The following is a 23,544-nucleotide window of genomic DNA, read 5'->3' on the forward strand; positions in this document are numbered from 1 at the left end:
GGGGGCTCAGGCGGTGCCCAGATGGTCGGGGTCAGGAGTGCTGGGCACTCAGGGCAGGCCTGGCTGCAGGGCAGGGCCATGGGCCAGGCCCCGGCCCCCAGCATCTGATCTTGGTTTGGGACGAGAGGGTAGGAGTGGCCTCCCCTCGGAGCGCCCCTGGGCGTGAGCCAGAACGCGCAGGGACTTCACCCTGCAGCAGTGGTTTTGAGTTCTGTCTGCTTGTGTGTGTTTGCGCTGCGTCCCAGCAGTGCTGTGTGCTTGCCAGCTGGCTGTCATCTCTGTTCTCAGGGGGTCTCTGTGGCATCCCCCCCACTCCTCAGGCCCCAGTTCCCAGAACCCGATCCAAACCAATGAGTCACTGTTTCCAGCAGCAGCTCTGCCCACGCTGGATTATTTCTGTGTTGTGTGAGGTGGTTGCCTAGGAGGCTTTTATTTTCAGTAACCACAGGTCTTGTTGTTTCTTGATTTCGTGGATGGTAAAAAAGACAGCAGTTTTGGATTATATGTAACGGAATTGCCTTCCAAACCCCCACGGTCCCTGGGAAAGCCTTCCTGTGAAACTCCACAGAGGAGACTTTTCACAGACGTAAGGACCCTGCTGGGACGTGGGGCTGTTCGCGGGGACACTTAACAGCTGAACCCCACACCCAGGGCCCGCCGTCTCCCAAACGTGAAAACCCTCTGGCCAGGGACGATGGTTCACTGATGGCGAACGTTGGGTTGAACCCATGGAACAGCCGGGTTTTGCGGGTCGGAAATGGTGGATGTCGGCAGTTCTGTTGGGTCTGACCTGATGAAAGGCTTGAAATGGTAGATGTCAAGCACAGGTGGGGATGGTGTGCTTGCACATTATCGTGTTTTAAAACCTGCTTGGTTTTAATTTTGAATGTGGGCCGTGTCAGTAACTAGCACCCCACACAGAACAGCTTTACGAGGTTGCGAGTTGTTTCAGGTGTAGAGTGTCTTGAGACTAAAGTTTTGAGACTCGATGCTCCCGGTTTCTGAGTCCATCCTTTTCTGTTCCAGTTTTAAAGCTGGCGATAGGCATGGCACTTCTGCGGATTGTACGACTGGCGGTTAGACGGGTGCCGTCCACGGGCTGTTGGTTCCTCTGGCCTTGAAAACAAGGCAGGTCCTCCCCCTTTCCTCCTCCTTCCCACGTTCCTGTACGGGCCAGTGAGACGGTTAGTTTTGCGTGGGCACTCGACTGGGCCACGGGTGCTGAGAAGGGCCAAGCCTCGTTCTGGGCGTGTGGGAGGCTGTTTACGCACAAACCTGACATTTGAGGAGGCGGGGAGCTGAGTAAGCAGAGTGCCCTCCCTAACGCTGGTGGGCCTTGTCCAACCAGTGGAAGGCCGGGACAGGGCAAGCTGCCCCTCCCCCGGCAAGAGGGCCTCTGCCCGCCAGGCTGCTTTGAGCTGGGAGCCCAGCTGGTCTCTGCTGCCCTCAGGCCTGGGCTGAAACGGCGGCTCCTGGGTCTCCGTCCGTGGGCTGTGGCCCTGGGGCTTGCCAGCCCCCATCAGCACATGAGCTGAGTCCTCATAAGAAATCTCCCCGCAGGCACACATCCCATTGGTCTATTTCTCTAGAAAACCTGACTAACACAAGCAGGAGCTCAAAAGTCCCAAGAGGAAGTTACAAAGGGTCCGGGTCCTTTGGAGTCTGGTCGCTTTGGCGCAAGGCGTCAGCGCACGGGTCCCAGAGCAGGGGTCCCCGAGCCGCTGCACATGCGCGGGCGCTGCGCTCGGCTCGGCTGCTCTCCCCGTTGCCATGGGAACACAGGACCAGCGTGGCAGAACCTTACCGTTTTTCAAATGAATTAAGCCAGAAATCCTGACTTTTATATGAAGTGTCCAGTGTTTAAATGTTGGTGGAATTTAAGGAAAAAAGCTCAGGCCATGTTAGCAACGTGCCGGACGTGCCCGGCTCCGCTGCCGGGAGCTGCAGGTCGTGGAAACGCGCGGCCCCGGCGAGGTGAGGGCGGGACCAGGGCGGGGCGAGGGCGGGGCCGCCCTGCGGCAGCGGCTCCGGGGGAGGCTGGTCTCCAGGCCCCGCCCGCTGGGCATGATGGGCGCGGGGACAGGACACCTGTCGCCATGTGGCCCTGGGGAGGGAGGGGGCCGCGACTGTCCGCACTGCGCACACGGGGACCACATGTCGATGTTCATCGCGATCTTTTCACGTGTCCCCACCTTCCCTGATGACGCAGACCCTGGACACGGGGAAATGGTCCTAGAAGCCACAGCATTTCACTGAATGAAATCAGCCACGGTTTGTGCTCCTTAGGTTTACCCTTTTCTTCTATGCGATTCTTTCATGTGTACAGTTTCCTTGAAAAACGTCCTGGAATCGGCTGGTTCTGCCGTTTCAGTTTCCACTGTTGGCGGGAGGACTGCCTGGCTCCGTGCCTCTCCTTCCCGCTGACACAGGTCACAGGGTCTGTCCCCAGCAGCACGGGGACCCTGCACAGAGGGCAGCTCACAGTGAGGCCGTGCCACCGTCCCCTGGACGGGAGCGGGGGCCTCAGTGACAGTCACAGCGGTGACCGCTCAGAAGGGTGGCCGGTGTCCTGCACCCAGGCCACGATCCTCCGGGCGTCCTCGTCCCGATGCCGTTTTCCTCTCCCGCCCACGGAAACGGAGACCCCAAGGGCGCGGGCGCGCTCAGTGTCAGGCGCGGTGGCAGCCCCGGGGCCCGTTGCCAGCACAGCCGCCGGCCCGGCTGAGGTGCAAACACGGCTCTGGCCCCGGACGCCCCGCGCTCCTGGGCAGCGGCGGCGCCGTGAGGGCGTGGCTGGCGGGAGAGGGGCTGCAGGACTTTCCGAGGGGGGGGCGGGGAGAGCTCCGGCGCGGTGGGGGGGGCTTGAACTCGGCAGGGCGGGCGGGGCCGGGTGGAAGAAGGGAAGAAGGTCCCGAAGGAACGGGGATGCGTGTGGCTTCGGGGACGTGGAGGCGGCCGAGGGTGGCAGACACCTGCCGCCACAGCAGCGCCGGTCCGATCCGGGTTACCTCGGACCCTGCAGACCTGATCGGGGTGGGGGAGGGGCGTCTTTAACTGCTTGGCTTCCGCAGGTTTTGTCCACCCAGCGAATTCAACTGCGCCCCCACCACGGACAAGCCCGGAAGGCAGCGCAGCTCAGCCTGCCGTCCCAGGAGGGGCCGTGGCCGCGCCGTGGCCTCGGCCGTAAACGCCTGCCCCTGAGAAAGGAGGCGGACGCACCGTCAGCAGAAATCACAAATTTATTAACTCTTAAATATATCAATCGGTCATTTACCATTATGGCAAGAAATATGTACAGTGTCCCACGGTAAACTGCAGTGTTTCACATGACGGGGGCGGACGTGGGCCCGCCGCGCAGAGCCAGCCGCCGGCCGGCCCCTGGGCGCGGGGGCGGCGGGTCCACGGCGGCCCCCCCGCACGACATGCTCGGTTCGGGGTGTCAGACGACCACGGGGGCCTATGGTTTACACACATGTGTGCCACGTGCAGCCGTTCACAGAAAAGTGAGCGAGATCAACAAGGAAAACGGAGGCTGTTACTTCACAGATTTCATTGGCAGGTTAACATGGCTCAATACATTTACTGTGTATGTTTAGTTTAAATATATATTGTCTTAAATCATGTAGTAATTACCAGGAAAGCGTCAGTCCGTCTACCACACAGCCACTAGCAAGGGTACCGGGGGGAGGCGCCGTGAACGCAGGAGCTGGGGGGGGGCAGGGCCGCGGGTTCGTCTCTGCGGGAGGGCGGGGCCGCGTGGAGGGGCCCGTGTGCTGCGGGGCGTCCAGGGTGCGCGGACCCCGAGTGACGAGGGGTGAGACACAGAGCCCGGCGCCCCCGTCACCCGTGGGGCTGGGGAACCCTAACTCCGTGCAGGGGCGTGGTGTCGCTCGGACAGGCAGAGATGCTGAGAAGCACACGTCACGACAGTCGGGTGCAAACACGGATGAGAGTGGAAGCGCTCGTGGCCTCTCTGACTTCCGACAGCAGCCACGGGGAGGTGCCCCGCCCCTGCTGCCTGGGTCCCCCCTGGGGTCTCCGTGTGCCAGCTGGAGCCCCACCGGGACAGCCTGTGCCGTCCCAGCGGAGCTGCTGGGGGCCCGAGCCCTTGTTCTGCCTTCGCTGTGCAAACTGCACCCTCCCCGCTCCCCGCCGTGGAGAGGAGGCGGAGAGGAGCATGGGGGGAAGCCAGAGGAGGACGGGGTGAGACGGGGAAGCAGCAGACTCGAGAAACACAGGACTCAGTCCCACGACTGAGTCCCACGACTCGTCCCCCAGCGCGGAGACAGCGCCCCGCCAGTGACCAGCAGGGGCGTGACGGGGGCTTCCCGCTGCGGTCTGACCAGAACGACGGGACTCTGGGGGCCGCCCCCACCCCGTCGGGGGACGGTGCCCCCAGTGCGCCCCGTGGGCCAGCAGCGGCGCGTTCAGGCAGAGCCCCACCTTAGCCGGGGTCTCGCCGGGGCACAGGACGTGCCGCTGCCCTTGTTGTCAAACAAGCCAACACAGATCAGCAGCGAAGAGTTTTTAAAAATTTACATTTTCCTTACAAGCCGTCCCCGTGAGAACAGCCGTGGGGGTCTGTCCAATCTTGGCATCGACAGAAGCGACGAGCAGGCTGGAGGGCGGGGTCCGGGCGGCCCCTGCGGTCTGCACGGCGCCCGCGGCGAGGCGTGGACGCGGGCGGGAGGGTGGCGGCGAGGCGACACGCGTGTCCCGCAGGCCCCACGTCCAGCCCCCACGCCTCACGCACGCGAGCAGGCAGGCAGGGGTGTCCAGGGGCCCGGAGACACGACGCCGGCGTGGCACTGCGGACGCTCAGCTGCGGACAAAGGGGCGGACGGAGACACGGGTTAGACGGAGCAGCCACTGCTGAGCCCGGCTGCGGCCTCGCAAGCTGGCAGAACTCGGGGTGCGAACACCTGGGCGCACTCAGCCGGCGACCGCCGACAGGCAAACGCCGTGTTGAAGGGAGACGGCGGGGACACAGGGGCCCGCGTCCCCCCAGCGCTGAGCTGCCAACGGGCCGGGGCCAGGCTTCAATCACAGGGTGGCTGTGAGCCCGACCACACGTGGGAGCCACAGACTCGTAAAGTCCACCAGCAAGTTCACAGTGGACACAGCTCAAGGTCAGCCCGAGCGCCTGTCCTCACCCGTAGCTCCAGGTGCCCTGACCCCGTGGAGCCCTGGCGGGGAGGCTCACAACAGAGCCACACAGCCCTGAGCCTCCTGCCTGGGGAAGCAGCAGACCAGCAACGGCACGGGCGTGCATCTGACCACGGTCAGCACTCAGCTGTCCTCTGTAGCTGCCCACTGGGGAGCTGGAGATTTCGGGCAGATGAAGGGACAGGCCGGCCTTGGCCAGAGCGTGTCGGGATGGGAGGATGCAGGGGAGCCCCAGGGCCCGGCCCCAGCGAGGCCTGGACGGCCAGAGTTGCCTGCATGTCCTGGCGGCCGCACAGCAGGGACGCCCGTGCAGCCTGAGCGCTGCGGCTGGGAGCCCGGGGCTGCCGGGAGCCCGTGCGGGGACAGCCACACTGCTGATGGCACCTCGTCAGCCTGGAGCTCATGCAAGGGTGCCGGGGGTTCAAGACCCGTCCTGGTTCCCAGTGACTGTGAGGTGGAGGAAACACCCTCGAGGGGGAGAGAAACAGCACACAGCTCCCCAGTCGCCCCACCCCCCGCCCCGACCCCAGGCACCACGGACAGGGTGCCGCTCCCAGGACCTCGGAGAAACAGGTTCCTGCCCCAGAAAGGTGCTCACTGGCAGGCCGTCGCTGCCACCAGGGACACAGGGAGGTGGGCCCACTGGACACACGGGGGGCCCAGGGACGGGAGAAGCCCCGCTCAGCCTCCGTGGCACGGGGGCTGCGTGCAGGGGGCTGCACCCCAGGGACCTGCGGGTGCTGTGGGGCCGCCACCTGGCTGCATTAACAGGCCACCTGTCCTGCGCCTCCCTGGGGTGGCCAACACACAGGACGGGGTCTTCAGGATTGTGTTCCTGCTGCCTCTCATGCACGTGCTCAGCTATTGTTTTAGACTGAATTTCAACCTCTTGTTTCTTCCTGGGGGCGCACCTGCCACAGGTCCAGCTCTCAGTCTGTGTGGGTCGTTGAGGCCACGGAGCTGGGCGGCCTGGGCAGCTCTCTGGAGTGAGCTGAAGGGCCACTGTGGGACCTTCGCTGCCCCCACCCCAGATGTCAAGGGGCGAGCCTGGTGAGGAAACCAGGGTGGGAGCAGCAGGGGCCACACCTGCCCCGAGAGAACCACCCTCTTGTTCCTCATCAGCTGCGGCCCCAGGGACCCCGCCCCCCCCCCCCCCCCGGCAGTGGGGCCAGGACCCCACACCGGGCGCCGTGCCTCCCAGCCTGTCCCTGGCCTGGCCTGCCCCCCCGCCTCCGTCTGCCTCATCGTTTGGGAGCTGCTCTGGGGTCCACGGCGCCCACGAGCCACGCCTCCGCACGGCTGCACGCGCTCTGCCCCGCGCCCCACCCCCCCAGCCGCTCCCCTCGGGCCGAGAGATCCCGTCTAGAGCCACTCGCCGCTCTCGGTGGCTTCAGCCCACAGGGGGCCGGCGGGGGGGCTGCCCAGAGAACCATGGGCCACTCTGGGCGTCTGCTCCCGCCAGGGTGGCCGGGCGCTGTGCGCGGGCCGAGGGGACACCTACTTGGTGGGCACCGTGGGCGACCCCGAGCGATGGAAGTGCACGTTCTGCCACTTGCCGTCCCGGCGGTGCCACACGCGGGTCTCCTCGGACTGCATGGTCCGGGGCAGGCCGCCGCCGTCCAGGTACTGGGTGAGCCGCACGTAGGCGATGCAGGCGGCGTCCTCGCCCACCAGGTGCACGTGGGGGTTCAGGATGATGGTGTGCACCGGCTTGCTGCTCTTGGACAGGGCTGCGGGGAGCAGGGCAGCAGGGTCGACACAGCACCCCCCCCACCCCCCCAGCTCGTCTGCAGCCCCCACCGCGCCCTCCCCGGGGTGTGCTCAGCCGACACGGCTCTTCCCGCAAAATCAGGTGTTGTTTCAACACACACTGACGCCTTTAACCCCAACAATGCTTTTGTTTCAAATACTACAAATCCTCACTGCGTCAAGGAGCCAAAGGATAAGCAAACTGGGGAGAAATTCAAGGAGCATGTAGAAAAGGCACGTTATTAAATTTGGAGTACACATACCATTTTCAAAGTAGAATCGGTGGAAGTCCATTCCTTCCACTAAATTGCCCAAAGCCTCAGGTTCGAAAGCAGTAAGGCCTGGGTCACAGATTTTTCTGTGGGAAAAACCAAATATGATCAATAAGAGAGTGAATGGATTGTTCACATGCATCCATTCCGGCTTGTCTGACATTCAGCGAGGAAAACAGTCTCTAAAAAGCATGAGAAACATACAACTTCTATCGCGGGCCTTGGCGAGGTGGGCGGAGGGGCGGACCCTGAACCGGCATTTTCCGGACAACTGCGCTGTTACCGCCGCGGCGGGCGCCCTGGGCCCTCCCGGGTTCATCCCGCTCTCAGCTGAAGCTCATCAGTTTTTAGACGCTGCCCAAGCCCAAGCCCAGGCCCTCTCCAGACCCCGCACAGCCGACCGGGCCCGACACCCAGCACTTGCGGGGGGACTGCCGGCACCTCCACAGCCGGGACCACGGCCGCGCCTCAGCCGGCCAGGGGGCGCGCACGTCCTGCACTTCCTGGCGACGGCCGCACACTCAACTGCCTTGTGGCGGAAGTTTAACTTTTAAAACAAAATTAGCAAACAGTTCAGATGCACATGAGTTTTCTTTTTAATCCCGAAAACAGGATTAAACAAAGAAATGCACCGTTTTAAATACGTCTACAGAGAGAGCCGATGGTTTTCTCTGTACACGTGCACTCAGCAAAGGCTCGTTGAACACCCGTTTTGTGTGGGTGTTCTCGGGAACAAACGACTGTAACACGGCAACTGACCCTGTTCTAGAGCTAAACGCAGCAGCTTGCGAACCAGGAGACCCGAACGGGAGGCGGGGTCCGGGAAAGGAAGGGGCGTCGCTGGGTCTTCGCGGGCCGTCCCCGGCGTGTGTGGGCGTGTGCGCGCGCGCGCAGCCCTGGGCCAGCGTGGAGCCCTCGAGGACACTGGGCGGCCCCTCGGGACAGGGACGGGACCCCCGGAGCAGGGACGGGACCCCGGGCTGGCAGAGTGGGAGGCCCACGGAGCGGAGGACGAGTGCGGACGGAGGGCTCCACTCCGCCGGGTCTGCCTCTGAGCCCCGTGTGGAAACCCCCTCTTCGAGAGGGAGAACTTTTCAGCTGTTCAACAGAAACAGTTTTCAAACGGCGAACTCAGAACACGGGACCGAGGTTTTTGTAAAACGCTTTGAAAGTAGAACGTACTTTTAAAACAAGAAGTCACAGTGGCTACTCTGTGTGGGAAAGAAAGCCTCCCAGGGGCGTTGGGGGTGGGAGGGGGCTTTAAACTTCGCCTCAGACCTTCTGGGGCCGCTATTTTCAAGCTCAAGGTCAAATACACACAACCTCCTTCCAGGGGGCGAGCTGGGAAAACGGCGACCCTGCGGCGGCAGCGCCGCCCCTGCGGGCCGGGGCTCCTCGGCAAACGCGGCGCTGGCTGTCGCGTGCTGCACCGAGAACAGTCTTCCCGGCCCACGTCCGCACCAGCCCCCGGAGAACGGCCGGGCTAGGTGCAGCCTTCCGCCTGACCGCCAGGAGGCAGTATATGGCAAAACCCGTTCGCGGGCTCTTGTCGCGCACGCGCATCCCCATCCCGTGACAGGCTCCGCCCCGAGAGGCGGGTCCCGAGGACGCACGCGGCCTGTGGGCGCGCCTGCTCTGAGCAGGGTCTCGGGACCGGGCACTGGCAGAGCTGCCCGGCCCCTGCCCAGGGGGCTCCCCGGGCGGGCTGGACACCATCGGGCCAGACCACAGGCCGGGGAGTCGGTGAGCTGAGGGAGTCCCAGGGGACTGCGCCACTGGAAACACTCCCCTTTGGGCTACGTGAGAGCACGGCCACCACCACCACCAGACCGCGCCCGTGCCGCCCCTCGGGGACGCCTCTGCGGACGGAGCTTTAAAGGAAAGCCCTGCTCCTGAGCCTGGAGAGTCGTCTGGTGCGACAGAGCCACGCCAGCGACGCGGCCAGGGGCACCTCACAGCCGGGCCCACCGCCGACGCCGCGGACCCTCGCGCCCGCCCGTGCGGCTCTGACCCGAGGGGCGGTCCTGCGCTCGGCTCGGCGGCGCACCGCTTCCCTCGGCCGCGTTCCACCGTGGCTGTTTGTGGCTGAGGGTGGAGGCGATCCCTTCTTCTCAAAACGCGGAAAGCAGCAGGTAGAAACCCCGACTGTTCTCCCAAAGGCGCCGTCTGTTTCCCCTTTCCCTCCCTCACAGCGACCGTGACTCAGGCGTCGTTTCCAAGTGTCCCGACAGGAGCGTCGCCTCTGCTCACCCTCTGTCCGAGGTGCGGACGCAGAGCTCACGGCCACACTGCATCTCGGCCAGTGGAGTTAGAGGGCGGAAGCCACAGGACCCCCATGACGTGCTCCTCGCCCCGCCCCCCACTTCCCAGCGGGGGGTCCTTGCACAGGCACGGGCTCCTGAGTGCCCCGCACCGTCTCCGGCCGGCCGTTCCTCTCCCAGCCTCCTTTCCACGGGCGGCCTCGCCACCCTGGCTTCTCCCTGCGATGCCCCATCCTCCGCCCTGAAGCTCAGAGGCCAGCCCCACCCCCTGCACTCCCAGCCTTTGCTCCGGGGGCCAGCGGCGGGCACAGGGAGGCTGAGCCCGACTCCATCTGCGCCCGAGCCACAGCGTGCAGACAGGAGGTGCCCCCGCCGCCCACGGGACGCTGTACCCTCGCCCCCCTGCAGCCCAGCAGCACATCGAGGACAGTCCTGAGTGGGCGTGTCCTCTCTGGGGGCTTCCTGCCCCCGTCTCTGCACAGAGGCATGGTGGTCACACTGCTGTGCACTGAGAAGCCAGCCCCAGTCCTGCCCACAGGCCCCCAGCTCGCTGACATCTCGAATACATGTATTTTGTCCTGGGGCCCTTAAGTCCTTCATATCTTGAAATAAAGCTCCCGCTGACACATCAGGCCCAGGGCCAAACACACACACACGAACCCCAGGAAGCAGAGGAGGCGTTCCCGTGGAAACACCGCCACGGGCTCGGGGCAGGGTCACGGGTGAGTACTCACGTGTACGCTTCGAAGTCCCCGTTGTTGATGGCTTCGATCAGCTGCTCGGTGACTTTGATGATCTCCTGCTTCCGGGCTGAAGGCAAAGGCACAGAGTTGGTGCGGGCAGAGGACACAGCCAGGAACAACATCAGGCAACGACACTCCCCTGACGGGGGTGGGGGGCGTCTCAGCCGGCCCCCGTGGGAGCGGCCGCTGCCCCTCCACCTCCTCGTGCTCACAGCTTCCTGAGCCCGTGGGACCCGCACCACCCGGGGCCGGCCGAGGACCCCAGGGCAACGTGTGTCTCAGAGGCCCACGGTGCTGCTGCGTGCCGGAGGCCAGCCGCCCGCAGGCCCGGGCTCCGTGGTTCTTCAGTGCCGATCCCCGCGGCACCAACTCTGTGCATCTAAGTGTCGCACTTCCCACTGCACACCCCACCGGCTCCCCGAGAGGACGCCCACCCCGCACGGCTCAGCGGCCTCCAGGGAACCGTCCGTGCAGCTGGGTGCACGGCCGAGCCCCATCCCAGCCCACACCGCAGCCACTGTCGCCGCCTCGGCTCAGGGCCCACCGGCGGGGTGCCCTCCTCTCCGGCTACACCGCCCACGCGCTCGCCCTGCGGCCCGCCCACTCGGCAGCCGCGAGAGGCTGTGGCCCCGGCCGCTGCTGCATTCAGCCGAGGGACCGCCTGCTTAACCTGCCCGCCAACTGCGCTCGCGGTGCAGCCCGCCTTCCTCCCCAGCGCAGAAGCTCCAGGTGGGCAGGACATGCGTTCTTTCTTCGCACGCTCGCAACAGTCTTACCGGACGTGTTTAGTCAAGTGAGTGCTAAGTAACTCTGTCAATTTCGTCAGTTGACATCCATAACCTGTTCTTGATTTCAGAGTGCTGTTCTCTCATTGATGAAATTGATGGATGAAATACTTTTAAAGTTACAGGTCACTGAACTTTGTCTGAAGAACCCTGGGATACTTTCTCAAGTCACTGGCGGTCACCCGGGTGGTCACCCACCGCCCGCCCACAGCCAGCACAGCCTCCTTCCCGCCGGCCCCACGGTCTCCCACCACTCCCGTCCACAGACAGTGCAGGCCCCCCCACGGCGCCCCGCCTCTCTCCACCCCAACCTGCTGCACACAGGCGCCCGTCAGCCCCAGGGCCTGCCCCTCCGGGCGGCACGTGGCGCGTGGGCCCTGGCGTCCAGGGGGACTGCCGGCCTCACAGGCTCCTGCTTCACCGCAGGACGCTCACGCACCTGACCGGGACTGGACCGTCTCTTGCCTTCAGTGCCCGGGGCCAAGTGCGCCCCAGGGACTTCAGCGCCTGGGGCCAGGTGCGCCCTGGGGAGCACCCGCTAGATGCCAACCACCGGGGAGGGCGACCAGGCCGGGCGGCAGGGCTATGGCCACGCTTCCTGAGAGGCCCCATGGCTCCTGCCCGCCTCAGAGCAGCAGCAGGACCCCCGGGGGCGAAGAGTCTCCTGTGACCTGGCTTCTTTTCCACAGAGCCCCGTGCGGGGAAGAGCCCGGCTGCTGGAGGGGCCACCGGCTAACCGGCTTCCCCAGGAGCCCGGTGGGTCTGGGACAGACCAGCCGTGACCATGACGACGCCAGCAGAGCATCGCACCCCGAGCTCCCTGTGACCTGGGCCCACGGAGGCACCTGCCGAGGGTCCAGGCTGCACAACAGACGACAACTGAAACGGCTGTTGAGCTTTTTGCAACATATACTGGCCGCCCCTTCGGACAGACGCAGCGACAAGCTGGTGTGATGCGTCCAAACTGCCACCAGTGATTTCAAGTCACAGTGTGCCTGACCACCGCCCCCCCGCCCCCCCACCCCCGTCTGTAGTTTTAACGCAGGAGAGAATGTCGTGTGAAAAAACCCCAACGAAACCCATATGTAAAATCAAAACACCAACACAGCACGAGCAAGGAAATCCGCCGAGTGTCACAGGGGCCCGGTCCCTCAGTGTGGGAGTGGCCCGACATGAGCACGCCTCCCCGACACGCGGGGAGCCGGCGGCCTCACGCACCTTTCACGTCCTCGTCCTCGATCGTGGTGTTGGAGCTCTCCGTGGACTCCTGCCGAGAGGAAACACACTGTCAGTGACGAACCAGGAACGGCGTGGCCCTTTCTGTTCTTACAAATCTGGCGTGTGATGCTCACATCATGCAGAACTCCTCAGCAGGCCGTGTGCACACTGACATGCAGGGGGCCGAGTCCCCATGGCTCTGCCAGAGACAAGGGCCACGTGCTGCAGACACGGGGTGGGGTGGGGGGGTGGCGGCGGCTCTGGCTGCCCGAGCCCCGAAGCAGCGCAGCCCCGGGGGACTGCAGGTGCAGCTCCGCTGGAGCGCGGCCTGAGGGCGTGCTGGTGACAGGGCGCCGGAGGGTGTGCGTGTCCGTGTACTCAGGAGAAACCGCCGCCTCTAGGAGCTGAGAGTGCTGGAGCCCCCAAAGAGCACGGTCTGCACTCTCTCTCGGAGCAGCCAACGGCCCCTTCTCTGGGGGAGGGCCCTCTGGTTCCCCGAGGCCGCCCGAGGCTCTGCTCCGCACAGAGGGGAAGCCGGGCCCAGGGCGGCCCCGGGGGAAGCAGGGAGGCGAGGGGCTGAGACACAGGATGCCTGCGTCTGTGAGCAGCACAGCGAGGTTTTAAGGAGTCCTTCACTTTCACAGACAATCAGGGCTTTTCACTCATTTCCGAGTCAGAACGGCCGATCAGAAACCCGTCCCCTCGACAGGAAGGCAGGGGGCCCCCTCGGACGACCACTGCAAGGTCAGGGTGCACACCTGGGAGGGCTCTGTCACCAGCAGCACCCAGACTCGCTCCTGGAAATGGGTCTGATGAACTCTTCCACTAGTGATGTATTTTCTAGCAATGAAATTCTGTTAACATTCATGAGGCACAATTTTCTACTTTGAATGATTGAACGCTAGAGACAAAAAGTTGGAAACAGTCTTCCAATCAGTAACTGTGTGCTCAGCGACAAAGAACAGGCTTTGCAGAACGATGCAGACGCCAGTCAGTGTCCTTCCGGAGACTCAACGCTCAGAAAAGCAGTTGAGTTGTCCCTGTCCCGCCGAGTGTTTGAACCCCACGAACAGACCACACGTGTGCCCGGAGTCTCCCTCCACACAAGACCAGGGTCTCCATGCACGGAACACGGCCCAGAGCGCACACGCCAGCTCGCGACGAAGTGGACAGGCACTTACGGACAGACCGGCTCCCGCCAGCGGGCGCCTCAGCGGCAGCTCCCACAGGAAGAGCCGCGGCTCCCGAGGGTCCCCGGCCGTGCGCCCGGGCCGCCTGGCTAGCACACGGGGCAGGGTGTGCTCCTGGGGGTGGCTCCTCGCCAGCTCACGTCTTTAGGGGCCGAGCCCAGTGATTCCCAACCGGCGTGCACAGGATTTGTAAGACATGCAGCACCCACCCTCCTTTCCTTCAGATCGTCAAACATAAAACCTGACAGCGGGCAGCACAACAGCAGCCATCTAGGGTGAATGAATCAAAATCATCCCTATTTTTTGGGTCAGATTGGCACAAAAATTTTTTGGTGGGCGGCAGAACTTCAGTGCTTGTCTTACGTGTGCCGTGAGACGAAAGGTGGGGGGCCGCTGACTCAGAGCACCCCAAGTGCCGCGACTCTAACCACCCAGGGCGCCTCCTGGTAGAGGCTGTGACCAGTGCTCTGTGCCTTTCACTCCGATGACCTTACCACTGACCGACTACGTGTCACAGCAGAGACACTGTGTCTCCTGCCTGAAACGCTGCGACAACGGGAAGGAGAGGCAGACAGGGGCCTCGTCTGTGAAAGTCTGAGGACATACTGGCCCCCCCCCCCCGAAATACGGTAACGTGTGCGCACACCTAAGTGGACGCAGGGTGCGTGTTCGGGAGTGTCCCCTCCCCTGCAGCCGTGCACACTGGTGTGGCAGCGCCCTGGGCTGCTCTCAGCACGGCCAGCTCGGGGTCTGCTGCTGAAGGCGCGACACCCAGCAGCAGCACAGCGCACGAGCAGTGAGACGCCCCTCCTGTCTGCAGATGCGTGCCAACCCGCGAAAACACCACCAGCACCAGCGGATTGAAAGGAAACAACATGACAACAGAGTAAACAAATACCTATGAACCCAGGTTGGTGTTTGGGAGCCAGTGGGAGGTACAGCAGAAACTCTAACGTCTCATGCGGGGCACACGTGAGACACACGTGAGACACAGGGAGAGGCAGGCGTGGGCAGAGCGGGGCCGGGGGCCCAGCCCCGGAGAACGCTGCCGCCACGCGAAGACGTGGCCCCCAGCCCTTGCTAACGGTACGCTGCACTGCTCTCAAAGGTCGCCACCCTTCCTGTTTCACAAGGAGCGTGGGTGCGGTTCTAGGGGGAGTCGGGCCCACGGGGGAGGGTGCTAGACCGAGACCGAGGGTGGGGTTCGCCCCCGTGGCGGGGTCACGCGGTGAGCTCTGGCTACGGGGAGCCGTGCGGCCCTGAGAGAGCACGCGCTGTGCTCTCCGCATACCTTGTTTCCGTCAGGGTTGTGGATTACAGTGGTTTGGGGCTCCTGAGTGAGAACAAAATAGAGAGAGAAACAGTTTGCATGGTGAGAACGTTCCGACGGGCATGGGCAGAGCAGGGAGAACAGCCCCCGGGACCGACAGGGACAGAGCGGAAGCCGTGGCGCCCACAGCAGAGGCCAGGATGGGCAGGCCTCAGACGACGGTCTCGGGGGGCCCCGAGGGGACCCCAGAGCCCAAGAGCAGCATGCAAAGACCTTATTCCGTCAGCACACAGACCGGCTTTGCAGGCTGTGGGCCTGCAGAGGCGCCACTGTTTCACGGCCCAGCGCCGGGCACCGCCCGCTCCTGGGCGAGGGGCCCATGGCCAGGGGCACGAGGGATGAGAGCGCTCTGAGGGGCCTCAGGTTCTCCGAAGATGGCTTTCCAGCTGTGGTGTCCTCGGGACTGATTATGGCGTCTCACCATGACCCACACACAGATGAGCACCCTTGGAGAATGTAGAGCCACTGGACTTGACATTTAGGTGTCCACTTAGAGGGCTCTGCAAGTCCTCGCGGGGTCACACAGTTTGCTGTTAAGTCCCATGTCAACTCGTATCAAACAGGCTTTTACTGATGTACTGCACACCTAGAAGATTTCTTTGTAAAGCCATGTTTTTCCATAAAGAATTATTCTTCCTACTTTTTTCTACCAGAAAGTTTAAGAAGTATTCCCAAGCGGGAAATGATACTCCAACAAGTGACGTAAAAAGCCTTCACTCCCTCCCCTGGGTGACACGCTGACTCTCGTCCCACGAGGCCTCGTCGGGAGGAGGTCGCCGCAGCCTGAGCGTCGGTGGCAGCCACAGGCCCTTCCCAGTGCGGCTGTGGAAACCCTCTGGCCACCTGCCGGCCCCTCCTCCCTCCCCGCTGGACCTGGGATCTGCGCTGTGACCAGGAGATAGCCTGCCGTCCTGACGTGTCCATCTGTCCTGCTGACATGCTGAGTGGGCCCTGCTGTGTCACTCAAGTGAAATAGTCTCCAAGCCTTTCAGATTCATTTATGGTATCAGGACACAGGACAGTAAGAAGCCAGACACATTACTGGAAACCCTAAATCCAAACATGGAGCATTCTGGAGAAAATAACGCGAGGCTCAGAGCATCGAGCTCTAGCTGCCACACCTCACGCTCAGCAGTGTGCCCCGAGGTGGCAAGCTGGCGCGGCTGCTGCCAGTGCCAACGCCCGCGCGACGCCCCCTCTGGTGCCGGGGGCTGGTGCTCTGTGCTGCGTGGTCTCGCCCTCTGGGCTGGCGTGAAACAGTGGCCTCTGACCTGGGAGACAGCAGACGGGAGGCCTGGACGGCCCAGGGGCTCTCCGTCTCGCCGCAGGCCTTGCAAAGCCGTGTCAGTCAGCAAGCAGGCGGGGGCTCTGAATAAGGTCTGCGCTTCCGGCTCAGCGACCGGCCCTGCGCCCCCGGCGTCAGGGGAGCCGGGAGCCACCAAAGCGCATTCGCAGCAGGTCCAGGCACATGCAGAGCCGCGGCAGGGAGCCCGGCGGCGGCGCTCAGCGACGGAGCGCGGCCTCCTCCCGCGCAGACACGCGCAGCTCGACCGACAGCCGCCTCCGAATGCAAAGGAGACGATGGGCTTGTCACGTCTCAGAGAGCAAAGCGAAAAGAAGCGGGGCCCAACAGAAAGGGTGCGGGCCGTGCATCCACGCAGGGCGCACGCGGGGGAGCGGAGGGCAGCCAAGCGCGGGGGGAGGTTACGGAGTCCAGCTGTACCAGCGCCGGGGGAGGGGCATTTTCTTTGGGGCTAGTTACCACGTTGGCTTTGTTGTTTATCTGTGGGTGCGCAGAAAATAGAAAGAGACACCTTAAAGCCCTGGCAGCAAACTCTGCGCGCAGTATGTCTACTGGAGACGCCGACGCAGACGTAAAGATCGCCGCGGAGGGCGGGAGACGCGCAGCGCCGTCCGGCAGCAGCGCCCGAGGCACCCCAGCCTGGCAGGGGCCTGCCCGCCGCCCCCACTCTCCTCGGGCCCCACTCTCCTCGCGCCCCCAGTCTCCGCGGGGCCTCTGCCGCCGGCGCCACCCACCCACCCACCTCCAGGAGCCCGTCCCTGCGCTCTGTCCGGGAGGCTCAGCCCCCCGACCGGCTTTCTGGGGGGCCTCATCCCTTCACTTAATGGGCATCCAGTGAAAAGCTTTGTCTTCTGACGAAATGCAGGCTTTATAAATTTGTTCAAAAATGGTACGTCTGGGTCTCCTTTAAAAAATGCACCGTCAAAATAAATAGGCAAACGGGCCTCACTGCCATATTCCGGTGGCAAGTAACTACCCTTCACTGGGTTTCCCGCCAAAGCTCTGCTGCTGTTGCTGGAGATCGCACCGGGGACGCCGCCCCTGCTCTGGCGTCACTGGTCCAGCCTCACAGAAGAGGCCACCGTCCGGGCGGAAGCCCCCTGTGCGAACGCCCAGAGAAGGCTCTGCACACAGCGGCCCCTGGACCGCACAACCGAGCCTGGGTGACCGAGTCTGGGCGAACAGCAGCGGCCGGCACCATCTAGACTCACACGTGGCGGCTTACGCTGTGGCCACCAGCTCGTCGTCTGGTACGACGCTCTCTGGGTCTTTTCTTCACGTACCGGCACTGTCTGAAGGAACACGCCCCGCAGTTGTAGTGTAACGTGCGTAAGGACTTACGGAGAAAAGCGCCCGCCCTAAGAAGTGAGTACCCAAGAGTATAAGCAGTCACCCCAAGGCACGCGTGGCCCTCTGGGGGCTGTTCTCTGACTCAGACCCGGGCGACCCTGAAAGCAGCACCGAGGGGAGGGCAGGGGGCTCAGCGGCTGATGTGGGCCCGTGACGTTTGGCCTTTCTGTCCGCCCACCTGCGTGCCCAGATGGCACAATGTCACGCTGTGCTCGGTGACACGCAGGAGAAGGCGGAAGACTTCAGGGCCCCTGACAGGAACACTCCTAAATGTCCCTCCGTCTTTGGCAGGTAGGTTGTTTGAAACGGCTCTTTCAGTGAGCGTGTGCGGACTGGAGCACAGAATCTGTGCTGCAGCCCCAGCCAGAGCGCCCGGAGCCTACAACGGAGGGGCGGGCGGGTGCAGCATTCCTGCACACAGCGAGCATCTGAGGGGGCGCAGGCTGCCCCCCGCCCCCAGGAGGTCAGAGGGGTGACCTCCCCAGGGTCTCGGGGCACCGTGCACACGCGCCGTGAAGACGAGGCACCCATCACGCTAGCGGATGCAGACGACGAGAGAGGAATTCTGTGTTTTTATTTGTCGAGACAAAAGAGCTGTGTTCTCCCAGGACGTGGATGCCAAGAACTGCTTTCCTTTAGCGCGTGTTCCACACACAGCCACGCACACGTGAGCACGCACACACCCCACACACACACCCGCGCACACGGCGACGTGGACACTGTGCTTCCAGAGCCCTGCCCTACCCCCGTGTGACGGGCTCCGGGGTGCGGCCTCTCCCGGGAGAGCCTGGTGGGCAGGCCACTCTCCCCACCCAAACACACAGCCCGGACCCCTTTTCTGGCCTCACCGGTCGGAGGCGGGGAAGAAAAAACAGAGCCGGCTGCGCTTCCGGGTACCACGGCGCGGAGCTCAGGACAGCGCTGCCCTCGGGAAAGCCGCCAGGGACGTGTCTCCACCCGAGGGGACCGGTGGCGGCCGGTGCCGGAGGAGCCGTGGGCTCCGCGTCCGAACGGCACAGAGCAGCGCAGGGAAGGCCGCCTCCGGGGGCGGTAGGGCCCTCGCATTCCCACGTCGCTAGCGGGGAAAAGGCGGACCTCTCCCGTGACCTGGAGTTCACACGGGCCCTGAGCGGGGGGAGGAGGGCCGGTGGCGACGGGCGGTGCAGGGCGCGGCTGCCGCGTGGCAGTCCGGTCCCGCAGGCAGGTGGCAAGGACGGGCGCGGGCAAGGACCCAAGGGACCCACCATCTCCTGCGTCACACTGTCAAAGTGAACCGAGCACCTGACTTCTAGTCAGGTTCCAAGGTTAGAATAGCAACTAGTCCTGAGGCTGCTGAGGTGCTCGTGAGGAACGTGTGCCTCTGCCGTTGGGAGAGAGGGGAAGGCATTAAAGGAGACACACAGGTAACGCTCTGGGGGGAGAAACAATGCACACACACGGTTACACTCCAGGGTGCCTTCCCACGAAACACAGTGGAATCAGCAGAAAATCAGCTGTATCATCCCGTTTAGAAACCCAAGGAAGTGAAAACACCCTATTCCTTCCTTGGGAAGCTTACAGAATCTGTTCCAAATACTCCCCCCGAAGGGTCTCGGCACCTCAGACAGGAGCACAGTGACAGCTGGAGCCCCCGAGAAAGGTCCCGGGCTCTCGGCCCCCAGACCCACCATGTGGCCCCTCAGGCCGCACGTGTCGGCAGTGTCGGCGAGTGTGTGTGTGTGTGGGGGGGGGTCAGGCATCACAGGCTTCGGGTGACGGGATCGTGTCTGGGACCGCAGGAAACCAGAGGGGCCAGACACCCCGTTCCCACAGCAAGCCCACACAAAAAAGTATTGCCTGTCGGGACTGAGTCACATACAGTGAAACAGAAAAAAACACAGCTTTTCTCGGCATAAATACCACTCATCTCTGTGTGTGAAATTAGTTTGCCCTTCAGCCTGATTCTCTGCAGGAGCTGGAAAACCGCTCCGCAGAGACCCAGGGGTCACGGGAGACAGTGCGAACTCTCAGAAACGGTTCTGGGAGCGCGCAGGACGTACCTTCACTCCGTCCGGCTTCTTCAGCAAACTCTTGGCTGCTGCAGAACGAGAGTGAGACCACGTTAGCGCGTCACGCACAGGCGCCAGGGCCCAGCGGGAGACGGTCCCAGAGCCTCCCCGGCGTGCTGAGCCGCGGCCCGCCCCCCGTGCACCGCCGAGCTGGCTGTGACGGCCGAGCATCCGGGGCACGGGAACGTGGCGTCGCTGCACGAGGAAGCCGCAGCCCGGGCCCTGCCCAGCTCCCTGCACGGTCTCCCTAATTTTGAGTGATTCACTAACTATTGGGCCACAGTGAAACATCAGTTTATTTGAATAAAGTCTTCATGGGGTAACATTTAATGAGATGAACTGAACCCACCCCTGTAAATGTCAGCCGTTCCCAGAACAGGTCACCTGCCAAAGGCAGTGACAGGGGACCGAGCCCGCCCGGCTAAGCCGAGTCCCGAGCCCTGGCCCCCTCCCTGCACGGCTCCCGCTGCTGCTCCCCAGCCAGGGGACGCCCCTGGCAGCCGCCCCAGCTCACACTGTCAACCACGCAGCGCAGCACAGCGCACGGGGACAGCATCTCCCCCCAGGGTCACACTGTGGCTCTGGGCTCCGCGGGAAGCAGGACAGAGGCCCAGACTGTGGGGTGGTCTGACGCCGCAGACCCTCCTGTGAGCCGGAAGCAGGTGAAGGGGCCCCAGTCTCGGGGCCGTCGTTGGACAGCTGTCCCGGGTGCCGCTGGCCTGACAGGAAAGTTACCAAGAGCGGCTTTCCCACTGCTCTGGGCCTCCCTGTGCTTGAGGGGCCTCCCTGTGCTTGAGGCTGATTGGCAGTTACCAAAATTCGACTTGGACACTGGGTCCCCTGAAGTGACCAGTCGAAGAAGGGGGCCCCAGAATGGAGATAGTGCTGGAGGCAGTGGATACTTGTGTCCGCCTGGGGCAGTGACCCTTGCCTGAGAGCCGGCCCAGCTTCGCGCTGCGGACTGAGCTCGCCCGGCCGCAGAGGCGTGCTTCCCGCACGCCCACACGCTGCCACGGGCAGCTCCCCTGAGCGGAGCCTGGGCCCCTTTCCTGGAGCCCGGACACGAGAGTGCTTTCAGAGAACTTGGCCCTGGGAGCTGAGGTCCTCGGTGACGGCCTTCTTTTAAGGGTCACCTGCATGGCGCCCCCGTGCACAGCACCTGGGGGTGAGGCCACAACCCCACTGCCATCCCCAAACACCACACCGCTGTTCTCCTAATCATTACTTTTCCTCTGTTCCAAAGAGAGGGAGGAGGAGGACACTGGAAAGTGGGGGTCAGGGTCCTTAACTCACGTACCTGAAAAATTCCTCGTGGCCAGCATGGTGGTCAGGATGGCGCCCTGTGAGACGGGAGGCTGGGTGAGTGCCGCCCTGGGGGCTCCGACCGCACACGCCATCCTGGGCCCCAGCCTCCCGCCCAGCCCGGGGGGGGACCCGGCTGCCCCTCTGCTGCCAGCCACAGGCCCCCGGTGCCCCACCACGGGGCGACGCCCAGTGCACCCCAGCTCGCGGGGGCCCAGGAGCCAGGCCCACAGGCTGGACACGAGGAAGTCTCCGCGAACAGAGCCTGCTCCTCGCCCCCGCCCCCACCCGTGGCCCTCCCAGCAACGCCCCCACGCACCTTCAGCTTCCTGCGGGCGTTGAACTTCTTCAGGCAGTCCACCGTCTCCTGCCTGTGCATCATGGAGGCCACCGTGGAGCGTTGCTGCGGGACGAGGAGAGAGCTCACACCCCGCATGGCACTGCGGGCCGGCCCGCGCGCGGGAGTCCACCCCTTTCCAGCCCCCTCCACGCCCACACTCTGTGACCATGTTTCTGCAGGGCTGCCTTCCGTGTGCTCCCCACCGCGCACCCCCTCGCACCCGACACGCATCCCTAGAGAGTCCTGTCGTCTCCACGTCCCCCGCAGCGTTCACGGACTCAGGGCTCACACAACGTCCCCCGCAAGGTGCCCTCCGTCCGGGGTCTGCTCAGCCTCAGCCCACCAGCCTTTCCTGGGAGGAAAACTCCCTCCCAGCTCCCAAACCTCGTGCTGGTTCCTAAAGCTGCCTGACCGCACACACTAGACGCTGTGTAGCTGCTCTCCGCCAGCTGGCGTGGGGCCTGGGTGTCACTCTGCACTGCGCGGTGACTGTCATCGGTGCGACCGGCAGCGAGCGCGCACGCCTTTCGAGGCCGGGCCGCCGCGACCCGGCCACCTGCGGGGGCAGGCCCTGCACCCAAATGCGCGTTCACCGCGACACCGCTCACTCTGCTTGGCACCTTGAGTCACCACCCACGCACTCGTCTCGTCTTTTCCTGCGAGCACTACGTCGGCCCGTGAAAGAGGGGAAAGGCGAGCCCGCCCCCGCCCCCGCCCCCGCCCCCGCCCCCGCGCGGCACGCACGCAGATCCAGGGGTGCTTGAGCGCCTCGGCGGCGGTGATGCGCTTGGCGGGGTTGATGGTCAGCATCTTGTTGATGAGGTCTTTGGCTTCAGGGGTCACCGTGTCCCACTCCGGGGACGGAAACTTCAAACACAGAAAAGTACAAGGAGTGTGAGAAACAGGCTCCCCCTGCCGACCGAGGCAGAGCCAAACACGCTAACGGTCTCCGTGGCACGGGGTTCCCGCGCAGACGCGCCGTCTGCACGGCCGGACGGCGTCCGGGAGCGTCCGCACAGGCGGGAGCCGCGCCCCTCGCCCCTGTGCCTGTTTACTGGCTGCACGAGCACAGACAGAAACCAACACGGACAAACACGGACTCCCACGCGTGCATTCTATGTACTGAATGTTTTTAGAGCTCAGAAAAGTAAACTTAATCTTTAGCCCTGGAAGAGAAACTTTACACACTCCTTCTCACGAGCGTTTGCAAAAATCATGGAGGCGGCAGCTGCCACGCGTGTGGGCGCCACCACGCTGCCCCGAGAGGGCCCCCCGAGGCCCCGCAGGCCCCCCGTCCCCGCAGCGACAGCAGCGGTGGCCCAAGGCCTCGTGTCCTGGGTGGGTCACGTCCATCGGTGGCCGCAGCTCGAGGGAGCGGGCCGTGCAGGCTGTGTGCTGCGCCCCCGGGGCTGACCCAGCCATCGGGGCCCACTGCCGCTGCGTCCGGGCAGGACCGGCTCCCACGGGGGCGACCAGAAGCCCACCCCCCGCCAGTGACCTCCCAGCACAGCCGCTCGTCCCAAGCCCCTCCCAGTGGGACGGCTGTGGACGGGCACGTGACCTCACTCCCACCCAGTCGGCACAGGGAGCAGAAACGCTCTCAGGGAAGCTTCAGAAAAACGGACGTCTCGTTGGTTTCTAGACAACAGAAACTGGGCTCTTCCCCAGTCTGCGAAGCTTTAAAGAAAGTCTTGGGAAAAGCTCTTGTAACTGTGCCATGGACTTGTTACTTTTTGTATACAATGGGCAGTTTGTGACCCGCTGGCAAAATGAAACCCGAGAGAAGCATGCTCTTTAGCAGTTGTAGAGTTTGCCCGTTGAACGACTGTCACTCTAATTCCACATTTACTTCGGGCAGCTGCAAAAACTTGCGAAGGATTCCGAACGATGAAACACTCGAGGCAGCAATGGGCCCTGACCAAGGCCCGGCGGCACCTGCCCGGCCACACCTGCGGCTGCTCCCCCAGTGGGGCCTCGCTCTCGTCTGCAGGGGCGGGCAGGTGCTGCTGTGGCCGCCGAAGTAAGTCTTCCCATTAGTCTGCCTAGATGGAATGCGTCAGCATGAAGAGAATCATTTTTCCCGTGACGCGAACTGCCGCCTCACCAGAACATGCTACCAGAGGCACTGGGGAGTTCATGAGGCCTGGCAGAGCATACTTCAGACTTTCAAAAATACACATTTATTTATCCTGGAGAGAGGGGAAGGAGGGAGAAAGAGAGGGAGAGAAACATCGATCGGCTGCCTCTCGCACATGCCCCGATGGGGACCAAGCCCACAACCCAGGCAGGTGCCCTGACCGAGAACTGAACCTGTGACCTTTGGCTTTGCAGGACGACACCCAACCCGCTGAGCCGTAGAGGTCAGCGCCAGTTCGGGCTTTGTACGTCAGTGCTCTCTCCTCTACACGCAGCTCCTAATCCGGGCACCAAAGGTGGACCCTGTGTCATCCGCTACTCAGTCACCCCACTGGCTGGCATGGGGGAGCA

General features: G+C 63.6%; 1 protein-coding gene across 7 annotated transcripts in view; it reads right to left on the bottom strand.

The window, feature by feature from the left end:
• Positions 1-4,482: 4,482 nt before the first annotated feature.
• Positions 4,483-23,544, bottom strand: part of CAMK2D (calcium/calmodulin dependent protein kinase II delta) — a 113,551-nt gene continuing 94,489 nt past the window's right edge. The window contains exons 10-20 of one of the 7 annotated variants that reach the window (XM_036031767.1): positions 21,802-21,924; positions 21,037-21,120; positions 20,713-20,755; positions 19,407-19,444; positions 16,477-16,497; positions 14,676-14,717; positions 12,195-12,243; positions 10,183-10,258; positions 7,179-7,273; positions 6,668-6,896; positions 4,483-4,822 (exon numbers count right to left, since the gene is read on the bottom strand). In XM_036031767.1, coding sequence (XP_035887660.1) covers positions 4,819-4,822; positions 6,668-6,896; positions 7,179-7,273; positions 10,183-10,258; positions 12,195-12,243; positions 14,676-14,717; positions 16,477-16,497; positions 19,407-19,444; positions 20,713-20,755; positions 21,037-21,120; positions 21,802-21,924 — 804 coding nt within the window. In that variant the 3' untranslated portion in view covers positions 4,483-4,818. Of the gene's footprint in view, positions 4,823-6,663; positions 6,897-7,178; positions 7,274-10,182; positions 10,259-12,194; positions 12,244-14,675; positions 14,718-16,437; positions 16,498-19,406; positions 19,445-20,712; positions 20,756-21,036; positions 21,121-21,801; positions 21,925-23,544 lie in introns of those variants that run through there. The other 6 variants (XM_028520228.2, XM_028520229.2, XM_036031768.1 and 3 more) reach the window with 6 other exon arrangements.

Source organism: Phyllostomus discolor, chromosome 8, assembly GCF_004126475.2.
Source record: "Phyllostomus discolor isolate MPI-MPIP mPhyDis1 chromosome 8, mPhyDis1.pri.v3, whole genome shotgun sequence".
In the NCBI taxonomy this organism is placed as follows: Eukaryota; Metazoa; Chordata; class Mammalia; order Chiroptera; family Phyllostomidae; genus Phyllostomus; species Phyllostomus discolor.